At 31.3% G+C, this 27,027-nt stretch overlaps 1 protein-coding gene across 1 annotated transcript in view; it reads left to right on the forward strand.

Annotated features, from left to right (window-relative positions):
- Positions 1–27,027, forward strand: part of LOC139484434 (uncharacterized) — a 69,773-nt gene that overhangs the window by 14,156 nt on the left and 28,590 nt on the right. The window contains exon 5 of the mRNA XM_071268167.1: positions 2,474–2,586. Within this exon, the coding sequence (XP_071124268.1) occupies positions 2,474–2,586 (113 nt within the window). The remainder of the gene's footprint in view (positions 1–2,473; positions 2,587–27,027) is intronic.

Below are 27,027 nucleotides of genomic sequence, written 5' to 3' on the forward strand. Positions count from 1 at the left end.
ACTCGCGTAGTGATTAATGATATGGGGATTTTAAAAACGGAAAATTGTAAATCCCGATCTTTCTCGGGAATCAATTACTTCAAAACATTTGATCTTCAACCCTTTGTACTACCATTTCCAATGTCAAATTGAAAAGTCACTAAAGGAAGTTTGCTGTTCAGTTTCAAAATAAATAACTTTCCTTAAAACCAATATATATTAATTAGGGGGGGGGGGGGGATTGTTTGAGAAATCAAAAAAACAAAAAAAATATAGGAGTCGATGTGCTTGTTTTCGAGATATTAGCCATTGGACATATGGCGGGAAAATGTTCTCTCGAATTTTCATAGCGTTATCATTGACCAGTAAAAGTTCTCAAAACAAAAATTAAAAAATAAATAAGATTTTATAAGACTTTTACAAATGGCTTATTATCATACATGTAAAAGATTTATTAAAAGAAAAATTGGGGTCCATGGGCGAAATATTTTAAGGCATTCAAATGGATAAAACCAAAGGATTTCGAAAATCTGACAAAAATTCCAAAACATGACAAGCAAACATCCTTAAAAGTAATCATTCACAATGCTTTTTCATACATAAAAATGGTGGCATACGCTTAATATATATTGGTTCGGGATACCAGTTAACAGTAAACAAATAGGTTAAACATGCTCCACCGCGAAATAAGTGGTAAGTATACTGAAGGTACATGTTTATAACGTATTTGGGGAAATTTAAGGTAGACTTTTTTCAATAAAATGTTGGCATTCCTTTATGAATGAAATGTGCGCCTGTATTTTCCGACTACTTCGTATGTTTATATGAATCTGAGGGCTTCCTTCAAAACAAGAACATACACACACCTGATGTTTTAATTTCAATTTTTGGTATATTGATGATGGTCTTTCCACTAACAATCTAAACTTATCTGTTTGGTTTCCATTTATATATTTCTTCCAGAACTACAAATTAAAGAGAATCAGAAAAAGTTTCCTCCGTCTCATTTGAAATAAGTAGTCATAGCAGAACTGGAATCAAAGACAATCCAGAAGAATTCATTTAGACATTATTAATTTCCCCGACTTTAGCAGCAAAATACAAACTTCACCCAACTCATTTGGTATTCAAGTGATTACAGCTGCTACGCAGAATTTTAAAACATCACCAGTTTGCATATGAATGAACCAGAATTATATTAGAAAATATCTTGTCTGTTTACTTAAATAGTTCATTGGAAGATACAAACCTTCACGGCTTGGGGATAAAAAGTCAGTATCAACTTCACAAATAGTACATAGTGGTCTTGTATTTAAGAACTGACGGTGTTTATCGTCATAAGAGTGTGACGGAGGCATGTTATTTTCGGAAGAAACCAGTAAAAGTCTGAAATTGCCTTTATTCAAACTCGACTGTATTGATATTCACCCGAGCAGTCTAAATTTACTCGACCCCAGTCTTAACTTTACTCAACTAAACTGATTTGTATTTGACACTTGTCTCTCTCACGAGTTGGTTGACCGTTATGGAATAACCGTTTCACAAATGATATCGGATATGTTCCTTACGTCGTAACTACAATCCCCTTCCCTTTCATGAATATGACCTACCGAATTAGACTATTTACCGGATGTGTAATCACTTAAGCAACACGACGGGTGCCACATGTGGAGCAGGATCTGCTTACCCTTCCGGAGCACATGAGATCACCCCTAGTTTTTGGTGGGGTTCGTGTTGTTTATTCTTTAGTTTTCTATGTTGTGTCGTGTGTACTATTGCTTTTCTGTTTGTCTTTTTTATTTTTAGCCATGGCGTTGTCAGTTTGTTTTAGATTTATGAGTTTGACTGTCCCTTTGGTATCTTTCGTCCCTCTTTTATAGTGTTCTATTTATTTGTCTAAGTATAATTTAAACATTTACAGTTTAGTCCTTTCTTTGTAATATCCTTGTGACGTGGCTCGGTATATAAACATCCCGCCATTGTACATTGGTCAGTTTTTGTCGACATCATCTGTTGTTGTATAGTGTTTAAGATATTAAAACGATGGTGTGGGCTGTCTCCTAAATTTTAACCTATAACGTGTTATTGGTTTGCTTAAACATTTTTGTAAAAATAATGGAATTTAAGAGATCGTCTTACATGTTATAAGCTAACCTTGCTATAAAACCAGGTACCTTGACTTATAATGTTTTACTTTTATAAATTGTTACTTGGATGGAGATTTGTCTCATTGGCACTCATACCACATCTACCTATATCTATTTATCTACCTTTTTTACATACAGAAAGGCCTGAACAAAATTAGGAATATGACAATTGTTTTTCATTTGTTTGCTCTTTTATTAGCCATTTAGTAAGTATGAAACGGGACTTTCCGTTTCTAAAATTCCTTGGAGTTCGATTAATTCGTTATTTTACTCTTTGAATTCAATATATTCTTTTTAATATGTTTAAAAATAGTCACATATGACATATGGATGTTTATTTCTTGCAGGTTATATCGACTTTTGGTTTGACAGTGTTCACTGTTTTTGTGAAGATAATTTAACAGATGAAAATATGAAAAATCCACCAATACTTATGATTGCGACTCATACAGACAAGTGTGTAGGTATAACTAATGTGACGGAGGCATGTTATTTTCGGAAGAAACCAGTAAAAGTCTGAAATTGCCTTTATTCAAACTCGACTGTATTGATATTCACCCGAGCAGTCTAAATTTACTCGACCCCAGTCTTAACTTTACTCAACTAAACTGATTTGTATTTGACACTTGTCTCTCCCATTGCAAATAGTCTGAACTGTTACTCGACCAATTTGAAACAGTTTTATCCCACCCTCTACATGTACTCTACTATTTTGTTAAGTTTAGATAATACTCGACCAAAGTTCTGAACAATACTCGATTAGTCTGAATCATATTTGACCAAATTATCTCTCCTTTTTTAATCTTAACTGAAAAAAATCTCTTTTTAACTGACATGACAACAGCCAAAATGAAATTAAGATATATATATATATAAACATATTTGTTTCACCCTTACATGATTCTCAGATTTATCAAATAGAGATAGTTAAATCAACTTATATTATATAATGATTTAAAAATATTGATTGTTTATTGATATTGGCAGAGTTTTGTTAAAAAAAGATGTTTTTACTTTTTCTTGGATTCATAGTTATATACAATATGTATATAATTTTCTTTTAATGAGGTAACATCAACCAACAAAATAATTGAAATGTACCTTTTCTTAAATGTTGAATTGGAATTTATTGTATATGATATACATTGAAAAGGGATACAGAAATTCAAGAAATGAATAAAGTTGTTTTTCTGGTTAGTGGCAAAGTATATAGTAATAACTGTTGCATAGGTGTAACTAATTAAAAAAATCACAGCTTGTCAGTAGGTATTAAATTCCAAATAACATTCATTTAAAATAACAATATCATGTATAACTTGAATGACATGCGATTTTGAATCCACAAGATAAGTAATACACAATTTTACGAAAAAATAGGGTTTTCTTTAATCAGTAAAACACACATGTACTGACGTTATTCCACCCTATTAAGTGACTTCTTGTATGACATGTCTTCAATTTTGACAAACGTTATTTAAATCATTTTAAATTTGATTTTAACTGCAACTTTGGAAGGCATTTTTGTTTAAAGGTTATCAAGGATCACTATGGAAGTTTAATTATCGTGATAATTTTAAATGTTTAGTTTTACAAAACAAAGGTGTCATTTTTAAAATTTAATACAACAAGGTGATAAATATATATGGAGTTGTCACTGACTCAGAGGTACTTATAAATATAATTATTTTCTGTGACTGTATCTTGCATTAATTTGTAGGATCCTTTACTATAGATAATTGAGCTGATCTGTAACAATAACATCTCCATGCCTTATACAGCTACTAAACCACTCAACGTTCCCTCTTACACGGAACGAACACGGAACGAACACGGAACGAACACGCGAATGGAATGAAATGAGAACGAACGAGTTAAATCAGTCAGAATCGTGTATCTCCACTCATTTCGTTTATTAAAGTCAACTCGTGTTTTTTCAGCTCAAAGTCGTGTGTGAACGAAACGAACGAAACGATCAATATATTCCGTGTAAACAAACACATTTCGTTCAGGAACGATACTATTTCACCTGATTGGTTGTTTGGCGATTATGCTAGTTTTCAAATTTCCAAATGAAACGAATAAATATACTAATTTTAAAGTTAATCGGTATATTATACTTCTCATTATTTATTTATGAATAGAATTCATTACATTATTTCGTTATTGCATTTAAAATAAAAATGATAACTCTGGAATGAATAGATAAATAGTAACATAAAACAAATATTTAAATTATGAAAGGCTAACAAGATAAATTTAAATATCAAAATACCTTCTTTTCTTAAAAAATATATATTACTTGTAAAAAAAATAGGACGCGAACATTCTTTATTTCATTATTCATATTAATTATTAAAGTTGTCATTTTTTTCTATTTATTTTCATTTAGTTAGTGAGATGTACATCGTAAAAGTCGTGAAAAAATTTAAGGAGTATCTCAGAAACATAATTTAGTGGCAGTCGCTATGCTATCCCTGGTTAAAATAAATAGAATATATTATATTATGCTTTCAAAACATTTGTGTGTCAATCTTTTTCGTTATCCACGTCAAACGATTTGCATAGTTTTTTCACTATTAAAGAAATGAATGACCCGATTCGTGTTTGTAAATTATTAAACTAACGCCCATTAAGTTTTTCCAAAAAATAGATTAAAAAATCTTCTTATTTCGTTTCACGGAGGAAAAACATTTTTTTCGATGACTTTAGTGTAATTATTTCCCGTCTTTTACATTAGCGTATGAACCTTTTATAAAATAACCTAGTACTTCCGAAGTCTGTCAATTTATCTGCAAGTGCAGGCATAGTCCGCTATTATATATGCATGTACAGTACAGTGTATTTGTTTTTATTTTTTATTCAAGTGCAAACACTGGCTAGTAATGATTGTTTGTTCGTTTCTTGAAGTCCAGTGGCACATATATCATGCATGTTCAGGACGAATTACGCTCACTGATATACTTACATAATGTAGCAAGAATATTCAGTGAAGAAAATAATCATTTATTATATTGTGTTTTCTGTTAATCTAAATGACTCAACACAATTAAACGGTTGATTTAATTAGAAAATATATCTAACGCACATAAAAAAAGACGTTAACTTTATAAAATACAGAAAATTAACTAGAAATAAGAGAAGGGAGTCATTCTAAAAGTTATTGAAAAAGAAATAAAACTGCCTTGAATATCTAAAAAAAAATAATATACATACTTGTATATGCAAATATTGCAAATGTCTTGGACAGTAGAATAAAGACCAAATATATTTGTTTTAATTTTAAATGCGAGTAAGTGACCATTGGCTTGGAAATAGAAAATATGTTAAAATAAACTTTATGAACTTTTACATTTATACCATAACTCTTTATTTGTGCCTCTTTTTTGCGTTCTTCGAAGACTGCAAATACAAAGCTTTGATCGGAATCTCGCTAATTGATAACAGTTTCCAGAATAACTTCATACATGTAACACCTTTTTTTATTTCTCGTCCATATAATTTACATGTTGATATTTAGCATCCGTCTATCACAACTTCACTCTTTGAAGTTTCACATCTGGGGAGAAAAATAACAAGTCGTTATCTATTTCACAATTGTGAACTTTTCTGTCGTTTGAACAGTCAAAATAAAATCGTGATAATGTAACAGTTTAATCACGTTTATCATCGATAATTAACGATTTAGTTTAAATTGTAATAATAAAAAAAAATGATAATTGTTGTACACTTGTTTCAGATAGATTTAATCGTTGGCAAAATTGTTATAACAAACTTATTAATTGCCTAAATTTTAATATGTTTATTTATAATTTTCGGATTTAGCTTGATGTCCAAGGTCACTGAACTAGACAAGTACATATTTTTGTTTAGAGGCAAACTAAAGCACGTCTCCGGGTGCGGGATTTTTTCTATGTGTTGAAGACCCATTGGTGGCTTTCGGCTGTTTTCGACTATTTAGTCGGGCTGTTGTAATTAACTGTTTAGTGTCATTAAATATTAAGCTGTATTTCTACTCGGCTCGAAACAGGAGTATTAGCTCGCTAAAGCTCGCATTACACCTGTGTCTTAGCCTCGTACACATACAGCTGATATTTAAAGACACTAAACAGTTATTGTCTATATGTTTCCTATGTTTTAAGAATTTATGCATACGGGTTCATAATTTTATTCTCCTCAAAAACATTTTTGTAAAAAAAAAATCAATGGTGTGCCTTTTAACCAAAAACTGAATAATTCGCGTCTGAAACACAAATTAAAACAAAGCTATTAAACCAAATTGGTATTATGGGTAATATTAGAACACAACGGGTGCCACATGTGGAACAGGATATGCTAACCCTTCCGGAACACTTGAGATCACCCAAGTTTTTGGTGGGTTTTGTGTTGCCCAGTCCTTGTTTCCTATGTTGTGTTCTGTGAACTATTTTTTGTCTGTTTATTTATTTCTTTTTTATCCATGGCGAGTTTATTTTCGATTTATGAGTTTGAATGTCCCTCTGATATCTGTTATCTTTTGCCCCTCTTTTTTAGCGCAATTTTTCCACGATGAATAATTTGAGGTTCTAGCTAATGATGTACTGGTTGGTTGTTGGGTTTTTTTTTTCTTTTTTTCAGGGGGGGGGGGGGTTATATATCTTATATGCAGTATAGTGATGTTTGGCAGTAATTACTGAAAGGCTGTATGTTTAGTAAAACGGCGAAGACGAAATCATGTACTTTTTAAGTAAGTTACGTGCATGCGATAACTTAACAAAGGTTAAGGGACTTTTATTCTAAAAATTATCCTAGTAAGATCAGTTTCACATTTAACGGCGCATATCTAATCTAAAAATCCGAGCTATTAAATCACGCGATAATTCCCGAAAGTTCATCAAATTGTTGAGGCTTACGATTGATAAGCAGTGACCATGCGGACATGGACACACACTCACCCGATTAACTTTGCGTTCACATGTACAAGCAATATGAGAATCATTTAAATAAAAGAAATAAAAAATTATATTGAAAAGACAACATTATTTACAATGACGGCTGTGTTTTGGGTTGCAGTAATTTATTTACGATCTCAAATGCTCCTGGCTTTAATTATACCATTACAGCTAATTTTCTAATGCTTGTAGAGTAAAACTTTAGTTGGCTTGCTTGTTTTGTTTGTATTAACGTTAGCTCAAGCACTATCATAAAGATTGACTTCTGCAAACAATATAGACAGACATTATAAAAACAAGTATGTTATATTAAAATTTGATTGAAAGTTATCCCAATTCCAATTTTCAATATACAAACAAAGCAATCAAACTTACCAAAGTCTTACCCTGCATGAATAAAGAAATTAGCTGTAATTGTCACGAAGAAGTACTTGTATTCACGCTAAGGTTGTCCACTTTACGGGAAGAATAAATTAGATTCTCAATTCGTTTACATAATATAATACTATTAAGTCATAAATTAAGAAGTCAATTAAAACACCTTAGCCATGTGGAATACTCGTTTTACTTTTTACTTGTACAATTTTACTAACCGTGCAGATGCAAATTTATACCCTTTTCTTCTTACAGTTATTGTAAATGGGCGACCATTTGATTAATTTATTCAATTCTTGTACACAATTATTTCCTGCATTTTGTGTTGTCGATAATTCCCTTTCATCAATCAGGCCTTGGACCGAATTTTTTATTAGTTTCTTCTAGTATATTACTTTTCTACGTGGTACATGTAATTACAGGATATTCGATTACATTTTTTTCATGATATGAAAAATGACAAAAGTTAAAAATATGTAGAAAATTTATCTTGCCTGTGGCCCATACTGAACCTCTGCTTAGACGAAGTCGATCTTTGACATAGCCGCTGGAATTTAAAATGGTATTAAAAGATTGTATTTTAGTCTGGTATTTGAAAATTGAAGATAAATCTGTATTTCTGATACGTATTTTAAAATGCATTGTATCTCACTTCATTATTTTCGGACCGTCTAAAACATCACTGAATCAGAGATAAATGTACAAACAAATAAGAAGATGTGGTATAAGTTCCAGTGACACAACTCTCCATCCAACTAACAATGTATTAAGAATTAACAATTACAGGTCAAGTCAAATTACGCTCTGCAACACGCAGACAGAACTATGTCTACTACAATTAACCGGAAAATGTTCATTATTTTATATGTCATGTACGTTTAACAGGATAAAACGCATTGTGCCTCCATTTTCCTGTTGGTATTCTGAATGCATTTTATAAGAGCTATCTTCTTATATTTTTATTTGAAATTCTATCATTCATTTTAACTTCAAATATTCATATAATGATACCCTTTCTGTGCATAATCCATACAAGCTGTTTCATATTTTCACAGTCTGTAGCTTGAAAACAAACTCGGTGACCTACATGTATCATTGTGTTTCATTTTTAACATATCATAATATAAACTACATCTTTGACAAAGGATATAACGAAAATTTCTATCAATTTCCATACTACCATTAGTGAAAATTTCTATTATCAAGTAGTGCCGATAACGTGTCTTTGTACCTATAAAACTTCATGCAAAAGTCACCATAACAGTTACCTGTTTTGGCTTAAAGATAATTAAAACTTCGGTTATATGATACTAAACCTAACTGAGGCACGGAATCCCTTTGCATATAAGAAAAAAATGTAAAAAAATATTTAAGAAAAACTGCGAATTGATACAGGAACATAACTGAAATTAAAGGTATCTCTGATGTTTAGGTTGTTTTCTTTTTAACAAAATATTTCTCTTTTCGCGAAAAAATTAAATTGACACTCATCGATGTAGCGCAGTAAGCAAAAGAAAGCAATCGACAGATTGATGCTTTCTTTAAACCATTTCATTCATAAACACAACTGTTTTGAAGTCTTTACAGCAACAGGGTTACTTATTTCCTGGTTTGAATTGTTTTGTTTCGGAACCTTCTTAGAGCTTACTATTCGGTGTGGATTTTCTGTATGATGACTTATGGTTGCTTTCATCTGTCATTTACTCTGGTTAATAGTTGTCTAGTTTGCAATCATACCACATATCTTTTATTTTAAACTTATGTGTTATTCTCTGTATAAACGATCAAACTATTCGTTCAGAGTATATAAAATTAACGAATATTAATTATATGTCATTTTGAGGTACCCTTGTAATCATCGCGGGATTTAAACTCAAACGTGCATAGGATTTCGAGACGGTGACCTTTAATAATTCACATATATACAAACTGGACCCCTGTTGTGTTCACCTCGAAGTGCCAAGCTACATGTATAGATGGAACGGCGGACCAGTTTAACAACTATAAGTCATTTTATCTCTGGTGGATATTTGTTTCTTGCGAAACATTATAGCTTTTTATTCGTTTTCTCGTCCTTAATACGCTTTAACTATTTGTTATCATAAGTTCCGAACACTGACCAGTCGATAAAATGTAACTGTACTATTTGTCTAAGGTTTTACACGAATTTGCGACGAAGCATATTGTATAATATTCATTAAATATTCTTTTCTTAGTATAATTGAGATTTTTGTTTATCCCGGTTTAATATTAATATTTCTTATAAAATGTGATATATATGAATTAACGAAAATTCATAACTCTAACAACATTTTTGGGACTTTGCACTTAACACTTATTATAACTTTTTGTCCTTACTGACACTAAAGTACAATTTTTTAGATGATTTGTTGTAAAATTTCACATTTCTTTATGTCATGAGTACCATTGATTAGGAAAGGAAAATTCTATGTCGTGTATAAACGGAATAGAACACGGAAAAAAATATTCTTTATATATATCTGGACAAATTTCTTTGTTTCAAAAGAGTTTTGATTCAATATTTGTAGGTACTTTTTATTGCAAATTTTAAGACAAAGCTGAAATATCTACACTATATTAATTATGGTTTTACTTTCATCTGCAACGTTAAGGGCTGAATATTAATTTCTAGTTTATGGAAATTTGTTAAAAGATCACAAGTTTTTAGAAACATCATCATAATCTATAATTTCCCCCCCCCCCAAAAAAAAAGCCATTGATGATGGAAGTTTTTAAAGACCTTGCCTGGCTATACAGCCCTTACATACATGTATCTATAGGTATACTATGCTTATTCAAATTAATTTTAAACGTCAAAGTACGTGACAGTTTTTATTAACGGTTTCAAACTAACTGAAAAAGCCACTGTCAGTGAATAAATCGACAACTTGTAATGGTTTTGTGTTTTTTTTTTTTTTTGCACAACACATATATAAAAAAGAAGATGTGGTATGATTGCAATGAGATAACTCTCCACAAGAGATCAAATGACACAGAAATTTTAACAAATTTATATATAAAGGTCACCGTACGGCCTTCGACAGTGAGAAAAGCACTACCGCATTGTCAGCTTCCTGTGATTATTTTCTTGTGATTTTTATTCTTGTGGCTTTTTTTCCGGTGACTATTTTCTAGGGACTTTGTGACTTTTTTCCAGGGACTTTTTTCCAGGGACTTTTTTCCTGTGACTTTTTTTTCGTTTACCATTCTCTTAACAGGTATCACGTCATAATTACACTGTTATTGTCAGATTAGCTGAAAGCTTAAACATTTCAAATAAAGGAAATAAAAATACTGAATCATATTTCTGAACAAATTTTAAACATCAAAAAAATTCAAGATCAATGTAAATATATAAATATCTTTATCAGTCTTATTTGCTAAAAATAACTAAAATAAAAGTTCCATTTGATGATTGGCAGTAGAATAATTATCTGTTAAACAATTAAGTGTGAAATGTCTGGCAAGTTTTCAAAAGATGTCCTGCAGAGTACGTCCGCTGGCTATTTGGATTGATTAAACAATGTATAAAAACCTCGAAAACGTTGTCACCACTTTAATTAATACACATCTGTTCCAATAAAATGTCTTTTTAAATTTACAGAAATATATTATTGTCAATAGTCCACTAAACTTAAACACAAGGCTGCATATACATGCTTCATATGCATGATATTTATGATATGCAAATAAAAAAATGTTTTTCTATAACACTAAGACTTACAGTAACTGTATTAAAAAATATATAAATCTAGCTTGTTTAATTAAATGAAACACAGACTTACTGAAATATTGTCCCTATGTTTTAAGCAATCGTAGATACATTTTATTCAGAATTTACTTTTAATTATTTAAAATAGAAAGAAGACTATTTACAAACTACCATACTACAATTTTCTACATTTGTGTTATTGTAAATTAGTTAGACAACCATATCTGCAACTCGGCATATCCAGTAAGCCATGTGTAGAGTACACTTTAATATAGGAATATTTTTAAAAATCCTTTTTACAAAAAATAAATAATGAACCTGTGAATACATCTAATCTCAATATGAAAGTAGAATATAATATTTCCATGTCTCAACAAGTTTTTAATGACCATGCTGCGTACAAAAAAGTTTTAACAAAATTTCACATCATTTAATTAAAAAAGACGGTCTATTCAGACCTGAAGCAGTGACCATCATGTGGTGATTGTCGGGTTTTTTTAATAAAGAAAAATACATGTGATGATGTGATTATAAAATACGAAATTTATCTGTGAAACGAACCAAATTACCTTTCGTTTAAGAATGATATAATCGTTCACACACACTGTAAACGTTCTAAAACGAAATGATTAGCTTCACAATTTACCGAACAAAACACTTGTTATCATGCTATGTCGTGTATAAACGGAATGGAACACGGAATGGAACACGGAATGAACTTAAACGAAATGAACGAAATGAATGGAATGAATGACACGCAAACGGAATGAACGAAACACGCAAACGGAACGAATGAAAAACGAAGCGAAAACGGAAAAACGGGAAACTAGCTGTATATCATGTACTGTATTACGACGCTAGATTAAAACTGACGAGGAAAGGTAACACCCGGCACTAAAAGTTTCATTATAGTGAAGCCAAGGTAGTCGTGTGGTCCAGCGCACCGGATACAGTGCAGGCGATTTGGTGTCACGATATCTCAGTAGCATGGGTTCGAATCCTGGCGAGGGAAGAACAAATAATTTGCTTAAGCAAATTTTACAGATCTAACATTGTTGGGTTGATGTTTAGACGAGTTGAATATGGTTACATACATATATTATATATTATTATTATATGTCAGTGTTGATGAATATGGTGTAGAAGTAATTTTATGTTTATTGTAACAATTCAATTTCAATGCTATCTAAAATTCATTTGTAATTTCAAATTTTTGCTCAAATTTCTTAATGTTCTAGTCATGGGCAATAGCTGTTGTTACAAGCAGTTCCGAAATTGACGAAAAATAATAGATAGGTACAAACAAATATGTCTAGTTTGGTTAAGACTTGGTCGAGTATGGTTCAGCCTAGGTCGAGTATGGTTCAGACTGGTTTGAGGTGAAAGGTTGACCATGACAAAACATAAAAAGACTCGTATTATACAACTATACTTAACGATAAAGTGTTTTTATTTTACTATACAAGATTACCATTTTAGCAGTAAGTGTTGCGTAGTACCAATAGCGGTGTCCACAAACAATCCAAACAATATATACTTAGACCCTTCATTATCAAATGTATTATTAAAGGGCGCTTAAGAACATAACAATTATAAGGCCATTGCAGATTCACTGGGTGTTATCTCCAAAACATAACCTACTACATTTGCTATATTATCACTGATCGAGTTTTAATTTTAAATTACTTATACCTATACGAAACAAGGGTATCGAAATGGGATTGACTGCTTTGATAAACAATAACCTAAATGATATCCGAACAAACATTATATAATACATATTACAAGGTAAGACTTTGAAAGTCTTTTCAAAAAATTCATACAAACACATTATATGGTTCACCTATGGACTAGAGTTTTAGTATATATTGCTGGGATTTGTTTATGGACCTTTCTATTTATTAAATCAATCCTTTTACGACATTGTGAATCGACAAAAAAATGCTAAATATGTTCTTTTTACAATAATCAATATAATGAATCATCTTACAGCGTAAATATAGACATCTCGTATTTCAATGTTATCGTGTGTAAAACAGACCGTTTTTCACTCATTTACTGTATGTTTAGATGCATCTCAATGGAAATGCCTATACTTACTATCGTTCACATTTCCATTTTTAGAATTAAAAGTGTTTGTTTGAAGTCTATATGAATTTGGTTTTAATATGAGTTATATATTAACATAAATACATGAATACAATTAATATCAAAGATTCTATTCCGAGATTGGAGCATCAAGTAACTTTTTTCTTTAGTTCTGTGACTCATTAAAAACACGATAACATATATTCATACGAGTTGAACATAAGAGAAATCTACAATTATTTTGGTGTTAACTTTTTATTAGTAATACGAACCCTTGACTTTAACAAAAATACCCATCCTAGTTACGTATACCTCTATAAGATAATGATTTGCGCTGGTAAACATATTCCATGAGTTTATTCTTATAATTGATAAAACTTACATTAAATGTTCGGGAAATTTCCCAAAATATATGAAAGTTTTAAAATATTTGTGGAAAAAATGTATATATGACAACTATTTATTCGGGAAATGTCCCGAACTCATTTTCAACATTAAATTTTATGACATACATGTTGGCAAAGCGTTTGAACAAACAGATCTGAAATACATTTCGGGAAATATCCCGACAAAAATAAACTAATTACAAAATGTATAATGCGGGGTTCACACATTGCCGATTATTTCTCCCGTTTGAAATCAGACAGCGATAAGACACGAAAGGTGAAAGTCTGATTATTATCCTCAATTATCTGGAATGTCCTATCATTGTCTGAACGCAGTCGTTTAATTTCTTAACATATTCGTACAGGTCGGAAATGGTCCGAATAGTTCTGCAAAGCAACCCGACAGTTATATGCGTCCCGTAACATTAGGGGAAACTCAGCCGATTTTGTCTATTCGGATTACAAGCGTGACTTAGTCGTGACAGATTCTGCTGTATCGGATCAAAATCCTAACAATGTTCTGTATATTCTGGACGGTATCCTGTGAAACGGGAATGATATGGAGAAATTTGTCATTGCTTTCTTTTCTTCCGATTGAGTAGATTGCATTCAGATCTTGTCGATTGCGAACCGTTGTTGCCGAAACCGTTGCGGAACAGTCCCGTTATTAATACGAAATTCGTCAATGACATCCATGTCAGAGTCCCGACAATTACAGAATACAATACGACTGAGACCAGACAAAGCCGTTTGCAATACGATAAAGCGGACCGTGATAGGATTGCGTTCCGACAGTACCTGATCATCATAGCGAATATGCCAGTTTTCAAACGGATAACTTCCGTCAGCGTCGGTTCACTGTCTGGTTACTGTCTGATCTCTGTCGGATAACATTCGGTAGAATCGGGACGCAGTCGTGACTGACTCGGTCAAATTTTACCATGCGAAAGCTCCAAATCGGATTAGAATCGGATTGAGAACGGGATTATCGGGACAAATTCGCTTGTAAATGGTTGAATATCGACGCTTCCTGAACAATATCTGATTGTTGTCGTGATTAAATTTTTTTTTTTTACTAATTTCAATTAAAGTTTGAAAATTCCATCCACGATTCACAGGATTTTGATCAGACTTTTGACATATTTTAATTGGGAATGGTCCTGTCAAGGATGGCAGTAAAAGTCGTGAATGTGTGATCCAGCTTAGCACAGATGTCTTCAAATATTTTCAGGATTTATCCCGAAAAATCAAATGTATATGCTAGATCTTATGACTAAAAATTTCTTTTCACATTTCGGGAAAAATCCCAAAAATATAAATCTTATATCAGGCACACACTTGGTGCATAGATTTTCTTTACCCATGTCGGTAAAATCTCGAAATAAAATCTACAAGCAAAAATTATGCATTTTGATTTCTTAAACATATTGGGAAAAATCCCCCCAAAAAAACAAAATCTTTAAGATTTTACAACACAGAATTTTATACATAAGAAAGTTTTTAGGTAAACTTGTTTCCAACATTATGTATAACCATACTTTTCATTACAGTTCAGAAAAAGTATTTTCCAAGATATATAAAGGTTGCTCTCTATTGCATCACATTTGCAATACAATTAAAAGTACCAATTTTCTTGCACCAGATGCGCATTTCGACAATACATGTCTCTTCAGTGATGCTCGTGGCCAAAATATTTGAAATCCAAAGCTTATATAAAAGATGAAGAGCTATAATCCAAAAGGTCCAAAAAGTATAGCCAAATCCGTTAAAGGAATCAGAGCTTTGCATGGGGGAGATACATTCCTTAAATTATAATAATTTCTATCAATTTTTAACAGTAAATTACAATTGCAACTTGTTGTATTTGATAAAGTGCATATAGCAGGTTAAAAATAGAAAATAAAATACCATTAGTATGATTAGAATAACTTGTTTTAGAAATTATTTCTGAATTAAAAAGACTAAGATTGCATATATATTAAGGAGCTAAAAGGCACCAACAAGATTTACAGGCTGTATACCTATACAAATAAGATGATATTGCATTATTATATTTATAAAAAAAGAACAGATTGAAAGATATGAGGAAGTCTGCAGTCCTTTAAACTATGTTTGTCATTCCTTCTCTCTCGTTTATCGTCAAATTTTTGTCTTTTAAGACTCGGGCCAATTTTTTCTTCAGGATTTCTATGTATCCTACAAAGAAAAGTCAATTCACGTTCAATATTTTAAAGTCCTTCAGGCATATTATTCATGTTTTTTTTCCCGACATATTTTATCTTAAAATCATAATTATACTAGATGAATTTGTTATCATAGGTCCTATCATAGATTACTGTATGTCATTTGTTGTGTTCAATAATTGAACCCTTACCACTCTGATGATGGTTAAATTTTGTTCTTATTATAGAATTTGTTTCCTTAGCAATCATACTGCATGTTTTTTTTTCTAATCTGGTGTTTTTATTGAGCCCAGGTGGTTGTGTGGTCTAGCGGGACGGCTGCAGTGCAGGCGATTTGGTGTCACGATATCACAGTAGCATGGGTTCGAATCCCGGCGAGGGAAGAACCAAAAATTTGCGAAAGCAAATTTACAGATCTAACATTGTTGGGTTGATGTTTAGACGAGTTGTATATATATATATATATATATGTGTGTGTGTGTGTGTGTGTGTTACTTTACCAATTCTTACCTACAAACAAATGGGGCATTTATCGGCTCCGACACAAAAAAAAATAAAAAATAGATATTTAACAATAATTAAATGGGGAATGTATCAATGGATCTCAGATGATGCTCACGCTTGGGAGAGAGGTTTGGCATGCCACAAAACCAGGTTTAACCCACCATTTTTTCAATTAAAAATGTCCTGTATCAAGTCAGAAATATGGCCATTGTTATATTATAGTTCGTTTCTGTGTGTGTTACATTTTAACGTTGTGTTTCCGTTAAGTCGTTTGTTTTCTGTTATTTTTTAGTGTGAATTCACATTACTATAAGACGTGTCACGGTACTTATCTATATCAAATTCATGTTTTTGGTTTTGATGTTATATTTGTTATTCTCATAGGATTTTTTCTAATGCTTAGTCCGTATCTGTGTGTGTTACATTTTAATGTTGTGTCGTTGTTTTGAACAGCGGTATACTACTGTTGCCTTTATTTCTCCTCTTATATTTAATGCGTTTTCCTCTGTTTCAGTTTGTTAACCCGATTTTGTTTTTTGTCCATGGATTTATGAGTTTTGAACAGCGGTATACTACTGTTGCTTTTATTTTGCATATTATATAAAGTTATAAAAGGACATAACTGAAGAACAGTAAAAGTGACTCTACAAAAAACACTTGATCTGATTTAGTGGTAATTGGTATTGTGTATAAGTTTCGTAAAATTTGGTTTAGGCAAATTTAATTTAGAGAACGGAAACAAAAATCCAGCAATTTTTCCATTTTCAAAGTGACATAACTCTAGAAAATTTATTGACAACCTCAAAAGTCAAACGTGGTCTGTATTTTTGGTAAAAAATATTGTGTACAATATCATACATGTCATAGCACTTGGTTGAGGTAAGCTAATTAAAGTTAGTGAATGGAAATGAAAATTTCAGCAATCATTCAATTTGTGAAGGGGCATAATTCTAGAACGGTTAAAGTGACCCCATTAAAATTCAAACTTCATACTTGTGCTAACAAGCATTGTGTATAAGTTTCATTGCAAATAGTTGAAGCAAATCAAAGTTAGAGAACGGAAACTATAAATATAAGCATCTTTTTTTGTTTGTTAAGGGGCATAACTGCAGAACAGCTTAGTGACCCCACCCCCTTAATGCATACTTGATCTGTATTTTGTGTTTATAAGCATTGCTGTGTATTAATTTCATAGCAGTTGGTTCAGAGGCAAACTAAAGTTAGAATATGGAAACAAAAATTCAGCATTTTTGTTCGTTTAAAAAGGAGCATAACTCTAGAACAGTTAAAGTAAATGGCGCCACCAAAATTCAAACTTGATCTGTGTTTTGTGGTAATAAAGTATCAGTTTCATAAAATTTGGTTGAGGCACACTGAAGTCAGAGAACAGTAACCAAATTTAGGAGGTATGGAATGACGTACATACAGAATGTCAAGGGTAAAACAACTGCGTGCCATAAACAAGGTCTTTCTCAGCATGTCCCTTAATTGCACAAATGCAACTCAACTAGAATCCGAAGGAAACAAGGCGGAGCTCAGCTATGATACAACATATTCATTTTCATGTTATTCCATGGCTTAAACTCCACCTTTTTAGCTCACCTGGCCCGAAGGGCCAAGTGAGCTTTTCTCATCACTTTGCGTCCGGCGTCCGGCGTCGTCCGTCGTTAGCTTTTACAAAAATCTTCTTCTCTGTAACTACTGGGCCAAATTAAACCAAACTTGGCCACAATCATCATTAGGGTATCTTGTTTAAAAAATGTGTGACGTGACCCGGCCAACCAACCAAGATGGCCGCCATGGCTAAAAATAGAACATAGGGGTAAAATGTAGATTTTGGCTTATAACTCTGAAACCAAAGCAGCAAATCTGACATGGGTAAAAAATGTTTATCAGGTAAAGATCTATCTGCCCTGAAATTTTCAGACAAATCGGACAGCCAGTTTTTGGGTTGCTGCCTCTGAATTGCAATTTTAAGGAAAATATACCGTTTTATGGCTATTATCTTGAATACTATTATAGATAGAGATAAACTGTAAACAGCAATTATGTTCATCAAAGTAAGATCTCCAAATAAGTTATATGACTAAAATGGTCAGTTGATCCCTTAAGGAGTTATTGCCCTTTATAGTAATCTTTTACCAATTTTTCCTAATTTTTACTTATCTTTTACAAAAATCTTCTCCTCTAAAACTCCTAGTCCAAATTCAACCATACTTAGCCATAATCATCATTGAGGTATCTAGTTTACAAAATGTGTGCGATGACCCTGGCAACCAACCAAGACGGCCGCCATGGCTAAAAATAGAACATAGGGGTGACATGTAGATTTTGGCTTGTAACTCTGATACCAAAGCATTAAGAGCAATTCAGACATGGGGGTTAAATTGTTTTGCAATTCAAGATCTATCTGCCCTGAAATTTTCAGATGAATCGGACAACTGGTTGTTGGTTTGCTGCCCCTGAATTGGAAATTTTTAAGGAAATTTTGCTGTTTTTTGTTATTATCTTGAATATAATTATAGATAGATATAAACTGTAAACAGCAAAAATGTTCAGCAAAGTAAGGTCAACAAATAAGTCAAATGACCAAAAAGGTCAGTTAACCCCTTAAGGAGCTATTGCCCTTCATAGTCAATTTTTAATAATTTTGTAAATTTTGTAAATTTTTAATTTTAACAAAATATTTTCCTCTGTAACTAATGGGCCAAGTTCATTATAAATTGAGATAATTGTAAGAAGCAACAATGTTCAGTAAAGTTAGATCTACAAACACATCACCATCTGTGTCCTTTGTTTAATATGCACATAGACCAAGGTGAGCGACACAGGCTCTTAAGAGCCTCTAGTTTTGGAAAGGTATCGGCCTCTGAAATATTTAGGAAACTGAAAAATGTACTAAAAGGTCAAGATCTTCATTTGTTTTCATTTTATAACAAAAAAGCAATAAATTTTACTACCACGTCTTAAGAAACCTTTTCCAAACTATATAGGATTGTAACGAGTTCCCTTGATTTTGGAAAAAAAGTACTTAATGTTTCTTCTTTCAGTTTAAAAAAAAATAAAATGTAATACTATCATTTATTTTGGGCAAATTCAATTACGATTCAAAAAGGGGGTAACTATAGAAAAAGGAAAAAAATATCGACTACAAAAATCTGTTAAAAAACATAATATTTCTTTGCGATCAATTAGGGGTCGTACACTATCTACGCTCCCTGGATTCGCCACTGTTTCAATAGTGTTTTATTATTAAAATAGTGTTTTAATAAATAATCTAAAAATCGAATTAATAAACTAACGGAAGAAAAGTAGTTTGTACGAAAACATATGCATTTTTCAATTTGATGAACAACCTGTAAAATATGATTAATTTGCTCAGGCAGTTGTTTTCTATCCATGTCAAGATCTAATATCCCTATATATTTGATCTTGCCATGGATAGAAAACAAGTGAATTTGCGTGATACCTTGAAAACCAACAAAAAAAACCCAAATCAATTCTTACCGTCATTAGAAAAATTATTTAATCCTTGTCGCTGGAATCCGACATTATTGTTTACTTTCTGATGACATTATGAAATTACCTGCGCATACAATCATACACGGGACGCAAAACTAAAAAAATCAGGAAAATCCGACATTTTATATACTTTCTGCAAATTCTAGGATTCCGTTACATGAACTTCACAGAAGATCATACACAAGGCCCAAACATGATTTGCGCGAGCTTCCATTTCATTGGATAAAACTGTAACGTGATCAATTTCCAATATTAGTTCAAGGTTTGGAAGCTGTCAATCATTTTATTTGTATTACAAATTTATGTACCATGTGTCTTACTCATTAACATATTTAAACAAACTCATCCTTCAGATTCGTTTGTTTACATATGTTAACTCGTAAGGACCATGGTATATATAGTACTTATTTGTGAACATGGATGCTAACAAACATTTGGCCAGCTAATGTGTGATTGCAATACGTATATATATATATATATAGAGAGAGAAAATGCAACTTTCAAATGTCATATAAAAAGATGTGGCATAATTTATTATTGCCAATGAGACAACTCTCCACAAGAGCCCAAATGACACAGAAATTAACAAATAAGACTGCTTTACTTATGATTGAAAATTTGACGCTTTTTTTTAATAATATCACATAAACTTGATCAATAAATGATCCATGAAAATGAAAGCATGGTCAGTTTAACCGGTCAGGCAAATACAACTTACAATCATGGCATATACCAATATAGTGGCCTTATTGCTACATAAATGTCTAAGAGACAGAGTAATTTATTTGTGAAACAGCACATTTTTTTAGAAATAACATATTTTTGCACACACACAAACTTTCAAACTTACCTTTCACATCTTCCCATTATAATTTAGACCAAAAAAGACCTTGAACTTCACAGAGAACTGAATCAGAGACCTGTCTCTTCCTATTTGTCTAGGCTAACTGCATATCCTATGGATATGTAAATCTGAAATAAGAACAGAATGGCATAAATCTTCATCATTCATCATGTTCATGCTGAAAATGTTCACTGTGGATCTATTATTATTCATGGGATACCAATTTTCATGGTTTTCATTGAAACAGCTGAACCACGAATTTAAATGTTAAACGAATCATGAATTTGCCATCGGGTTGTATACAGACTTTGACAAAACCAAAAAACAAACAAATATCCTAGAAATATACAAAATGTCTTTAATCCACGAAAAATTATACATGTGACCACGAAACTTAATGCATCTACAGTATAATCCTTAGCATTGTTTTTTAACACATGAACTACTTGAAGGCACATTTATTTAATTTAAAATTGTGATATATGCACTAATGGATAAATAGATATTAGATTGATTTCTATGAAATTCTGTCAATGAAATCAGGACAGAGTTATGATTTTCTCTTAAATAGGTGGATATTGGATCAATTTCTATGAATTTATGTCTAGAAAAATAACAAAGTTGAAAATAGATATAATATATCATTCATTTCGAATAATCAATCGAATTCTTAAGCAGAAAACTTCAAACAGTATTCAGGAAATACTGGAATCTTATCAAAATAGATTCTACAATAGGTGACAAATTCAATAAAAACCTTTCAATACGGTTCAAAAGAAATAGAAACATTGGTGAATATTTTTCAAACAGCTATAGAATAATTTATGCGAACTAAAGAGTTCCTTATAAAATTTAACTCTGCAGAACTAATTAATGACATTAATGTAAACAACACATGTAAACTGTATAATTCTGATGAAGACACTTCCTTACTATGAAAAACTTAATTACAAGGTTTGAAATTAGCAGGGGCCCAATCGCCAATGGGCCCTATACTTTTATGTGGGGTACTTAAATGTCTGCTTTTCTATATTCAACCATGGAAGTAAAATGAAATATAATACGTCCATGAAAAAAATAATTCAAAAATAAAATAACTAAATATTATTTGGTAACATATTCTTTCAAGGGCAATAACAGCTTTAAAGGATCAATTGGCAATTTAAATAATGCAAGTCCTATCCCCAGATCTTACTTTGCTGAACATATTTATCACTTAAAGAAAAAATTAAATTCATTCTTTCTATTATTATCTGCAAAAAAAAAAAAAAAAACTTTTGGTAAAATAATTTCTTAATGACAAACACTCCTATAAAAGGATCAATCAACTATTTTGGTCATGATGTAAATTAGCTTATTCGCAGATCTTTAACTGAGCTGAACATAAATAAAGTGTCTCTACATCTATCATATTTTCTGCATGAATTTTAAATTCTGCTAAAATTTTGTCTTTCAAGGGCAATAACTCATATAAGGATCCACACTACTATTTTGCTGTTTTAAATTTATCTTTATGATATCTTTAATTGTTTTCAATATGACAATCATTATTAACAAGAACATATATAACATGTATAAATTGTGGGAACTTTTTCAGGAGCAATAACTTCAAAAAGCCAAGGGTGGTCCAGATTGGTCTTAATTTTAAAGGCAGATTTATCTTAAAATGCTACTTTAAATATTAGAGTTATTGTTTTTTACCATACTATGCAGTGTTTTTAATTAAATAACAAGATAACAAGAGGCTCTCAAGAGCCTGAATCACTCACCTGTGTTTCAGGGAAGAAGATTTTTAAATGTAAGAAAAACTTGATCAACAAATTGTGTAAAATAGACTTTAATGGCCAATAGCTCCTTAAGGTAGCACAATACAAAGATTTTATGACTCCAACTCCCAAGTTTTAAAATGCTGTAACTTTCTTAATCATGCTTGAAAATTTATAAAAGTGGTAGTTTTGGATAGCTAACAGATTACTCTTTCAAATTAATGCCATGTTAGTATTTTGCAACAATTATGTAACCAATTATAATGTTAACTGTGTCTAAAATATTTGTTCACCAAATTTCCACTTACAAATGAAATAAGCTTCTGCAAGGGTATTCCTAGAGGGTTGATTTTATTATATGTTGTTCCTATGGCCATTATTTACAAAAGGGTGTCTCAGATTTCAGATAGAATGTATAGAACTAATTTTACACCTAATCAAACATTTTCTTCTTTTATGTGGTTAAGATGTTTACACTAATTACAGATTTATGAGAGAATGGAATACCATGAGGACAATTTGAGACACACTTTCGAAGCCAATGATGTGTTGTTTTAGATTTTGTTAAATTTTTTTTGTATAGTTAAAGAGATGATAGAGCTAAATTTATTCAAATGAACTGACCCAGATTTTGCCACTAATTATATATAATAATTGATTACATAATAATTGCATAATAACAATATTGCAACCCTTTAAAAAAGATTAATCTTTTATCTATCTATATATACCTCTTTTATTATGTTCTATGCATTCATAAGAAAGTTACAACATTTTAAAGCATAGTGATTGGAAGTAAAAAAATCTTTGTATTGTGCTACCTTAAGGGGCCAATTTACAATTTTGGTCATACTAACTTTTTTGTAGATCATACTTTGCCAAACATTATTGCTGCTTACAGTTTATATCTATCTATAATAATATTCAAGATAATAACAAAAACCTGCAAAATTTTGTTAAAACTACCAATTCGTTGGCAGCAACCCAACAATGTGGTGTTAGATTCGTCTGATAATTTCAGGGCCAAAAGTTCTAGACCAATTGAACATTGTTTACCTTATGTCAGATTTGCTCTAAAAGCTTTAGTTTTTTAAAATATAAGCCAAAAACTGCATTTAACCCTTATGTTCTTTTTTTAGCCATGGCGGCCATGGGTGTCAATGGATCAAAACTTCTGATATAATTTATAAACTAGATACCCTTAGGAACATTTAGTTAAAGGTTGAAGGTATTTGGCCCAGTAGTTTCAGAGAAGACGATTGTTTAAATAGTTTACAACTACAGACGGCATCGGACGCCAAGTGATGGCGTAAATGAACATAGGGCCTTTCAGGCCCCAGTGAGCTAAAAATTACAAAACATATACAAGATACCCTAAGGATCATTTAGACTAAGTTTGGTTAAAATTCATTAATTCAATAGTTTCAGAAGAGAAGATCTATGAAAAAATGTACACCAGACAATGGATTATTTAAAAATTAATGCTTAGGGATGGCAAAAGCTCACATGGCCTCTTAGGTCAGGTGAACTAAATAGAAAATAAAACTTTTGACAAACAGAAAAAAAAATCATAAGTCAGAGGCATTATTTAAACAAGTAACATTTAAAACTACCTAAATAAGTTATGTTAAAAACAAGAATATTTTAAATATTACCTACTAGTATATAGGTAACTAAATATATTTCTAAATATTATTTTAATAGGTGTCCAATAATGCAGATTTTACTAGCTTTAACAAATTTTAACAGTCATCAGGTTATTTTTCCCATTGAATATAATGAAAAAGTAATTAACTTACTGATGCACTTATCACTTATCTTTCATACGGATGCTTCTGGGTCAATTTTAGATTTGTCTCTTGTGACTATTAGATTATCATTTTCCTCCAAAATCTTGAAGGTAGTCTGGTATAAATAGAAACATACTTGTGAATTAATTAAGATTTCAAGTTATTTATAACTGCTAACCCAAATCAACCACATGTGTTTCTTAAATAATTGTTATTACTAAATTTTTTTTAAATATATGAAATAACTTATTCAAGTAATATTTTTGTCATTATTTTTAATTTAAACCTTTATCTCCATACTCCTCTCAAATCTAATAAATTCTTAATTTTATGATATAAAATGATATAAAAACTCATTCAAACTACATTTAATCTATGCTTCCATTACAATTTAAAATAACTCTATTAACATGGTTAAGTAATCTTATTATTTTTAAAAACAAAAATTACTTATACATATAAGTAACGTGAAAAATCTACTTGTTTAACTAACGCCGCTGACTGTTTATAATTTTTCAATTTAAGGTTCTAATTTTTGTATTTTATGTATGAATCATGTCTTTCTCAGTCTTTCTCAGTTTTTCTCTTGATTATCAAAGTTTTTAATTTTGTAAATTATTTGGCCTTTCATTTTTTTTATTGGAGAATTACTTATGAGTCTTTTGCAGACAAACTCCTGTCTGACCTAATTACCATTATCAAAGTATTTGTCATATATGTGTTTATATGGCTTGATTTATTAAGTAGATATAGAAAGATGTGGTGTGAGGGCCAATGAGACAACTCACCATCCAAATAACTATTTAAAAAAGTAAACCATTATAGGTCAGTGTACGGCCTATATGAGGGTTCTGTATACATGTATCTTTAATCTTTAATACATGTATATTAAATTGTTTTTCTTTTAATCTCTATCATTATATTTCATTTCAGCACCCTGTTATTCTCTGATCTTTATTTAGTTTTAATTTTCCTTCTTTTCCCTATTATTGTTTTTACGTTTTTTCTGTACATTTTGGCTGTTATTCTCTATTTTGCAAAGCCCATCTAAACTCTCATCCATGTCAAATATACTTTCAAGTGGCATACTTGTACAAAATTCTTGAATTTTAAATTGTAGGGAATTATCAACTGGTGAAATTCAGAAAGTAATTCTTAATACTTTGCATTTAAACCAATTATACAATATGTGACCATAGTGAATAGATGACCCACTAGCACTGTCATTTTTATATGTTCAGAGGACCATGAAATTGAGGGCAAAACTATAATTGGATAATAAAATAAGAAAGAACATATCATGGGGAAAATGTACTTAGTTTCAAGTTGATTGGTCTTCAACTTCATAAAAAACTTAAACTTGAAGCCGGACAGACAGATGGAGGAACAGACTCAAACTCATGACTCATCAAAAAGCATACTGCCCAAAGGTGGGACATAAAACATCTATAGGAAAATATCCTGAGGTGACAGATTATTAAATTTATCACTAATACATATATATGAATATAAATATTTTTAATTGATATGCAAATTAGAATTTCTTAAAAATTATGAAACATCCTTAATTTATGTATGTCTGTGCCAAATTCAGAACTTTTTTAAAAAGGGACCCGTACAAATCATTCTTTAGTGCAGATTTCATCCCTAAATAAATTAATCAAACACAATTTTATCAAAAAGGGGTGCCCGAGCCCCTTAGCCCAACCCCCTAAATCCTCCTCAAAATAAAACTTTAAGAAGACCATACACAAAACAAAAAAAATAAACAATTATTGGCATTAAGTATGAAATTATTACTTACAATACTTGTTTTCAAAATTCTATACCTGAATGAACATATACAATACTTCTAATTATTTCACTTTTATTAACACTTAGGCCGTGTTCACATTGACCTAAACTCGGTGTTGTGTAAGTGTAACTCACACGTAAACTAAACAAAATTACGTTCCCATTGATAACATTCATTGTTTACATGTAGTGTAAAACATGTTTTATCTACATGCAGTCGATACTCGATGTTGGCCTTGTGTAGATTAAGTGTACACAAAACTAGGCATTTAAAACATTAGTTTCACCGTGTATATTTAAGGAAGAAACAATTTTTGAATAACATTGATATTTATAACAATTATTAATAAAGTTCTTTACAAAAATATTTGTCTAAACTTGATGTATTTTTTTATTTTTGTTAAACTTAACGAAGCTTTATTAAGCCCTTATCAAGACTTAAAGCAGCATCAATGCCGAACACATAATTCATTTGAAAATTAAGGTATTTCCGAATCGACTTGACTTGTACAGAAGTGTTTGCCACTGGTCTTTACTCAAACAACAATTCACTCATAAATGCATTACTTAAAAACCGTGAGGTAAATGTATTGTTTGTCTAGTACATGTATCTCGGATCCGTTAAATTACCCTTAGAACTAAAAGAAAAAACATTACCACCCCCCCCCCCCCCTTTTGCCAAATGCTCCTTGGAAAAGAAATAACATTTGAAACAAACAGAAAAGATAGGAATATAGTGATCCCTAATATATCATTCCTTCTTCTCCTTCAATCTCTGTACCGATGTAATGCATTGGGTTTATGAGAATAAAAATATATATTCTTCGCCTGTAAGCACGCTGCTGCAGCCTACGTTTTCTAATTAGGAGATAACTGTATTGTATTTTAAGCTCCGACGGCATCACTTGGGGATTTGATGGTCGCAAATTAAGTTTACTGGCGAAGCATCAGCGGAGACAGTCAACGGGTATTTGCGACCATCAAATCC

Source organism: Mytilus edulis, chromosome 8 (assembly GCF_963676685.1).
Source record: "Mytilus edulis chromosome 8, xbMytEdul2.2, whole genome shotgun sequence".
Taxonomy (NCBI): Eukaryota; Metazoa; Mollusca; class Bivalvia; order Mytilida; family Mytilidae; genus Mytilus; species Mytilus edulis.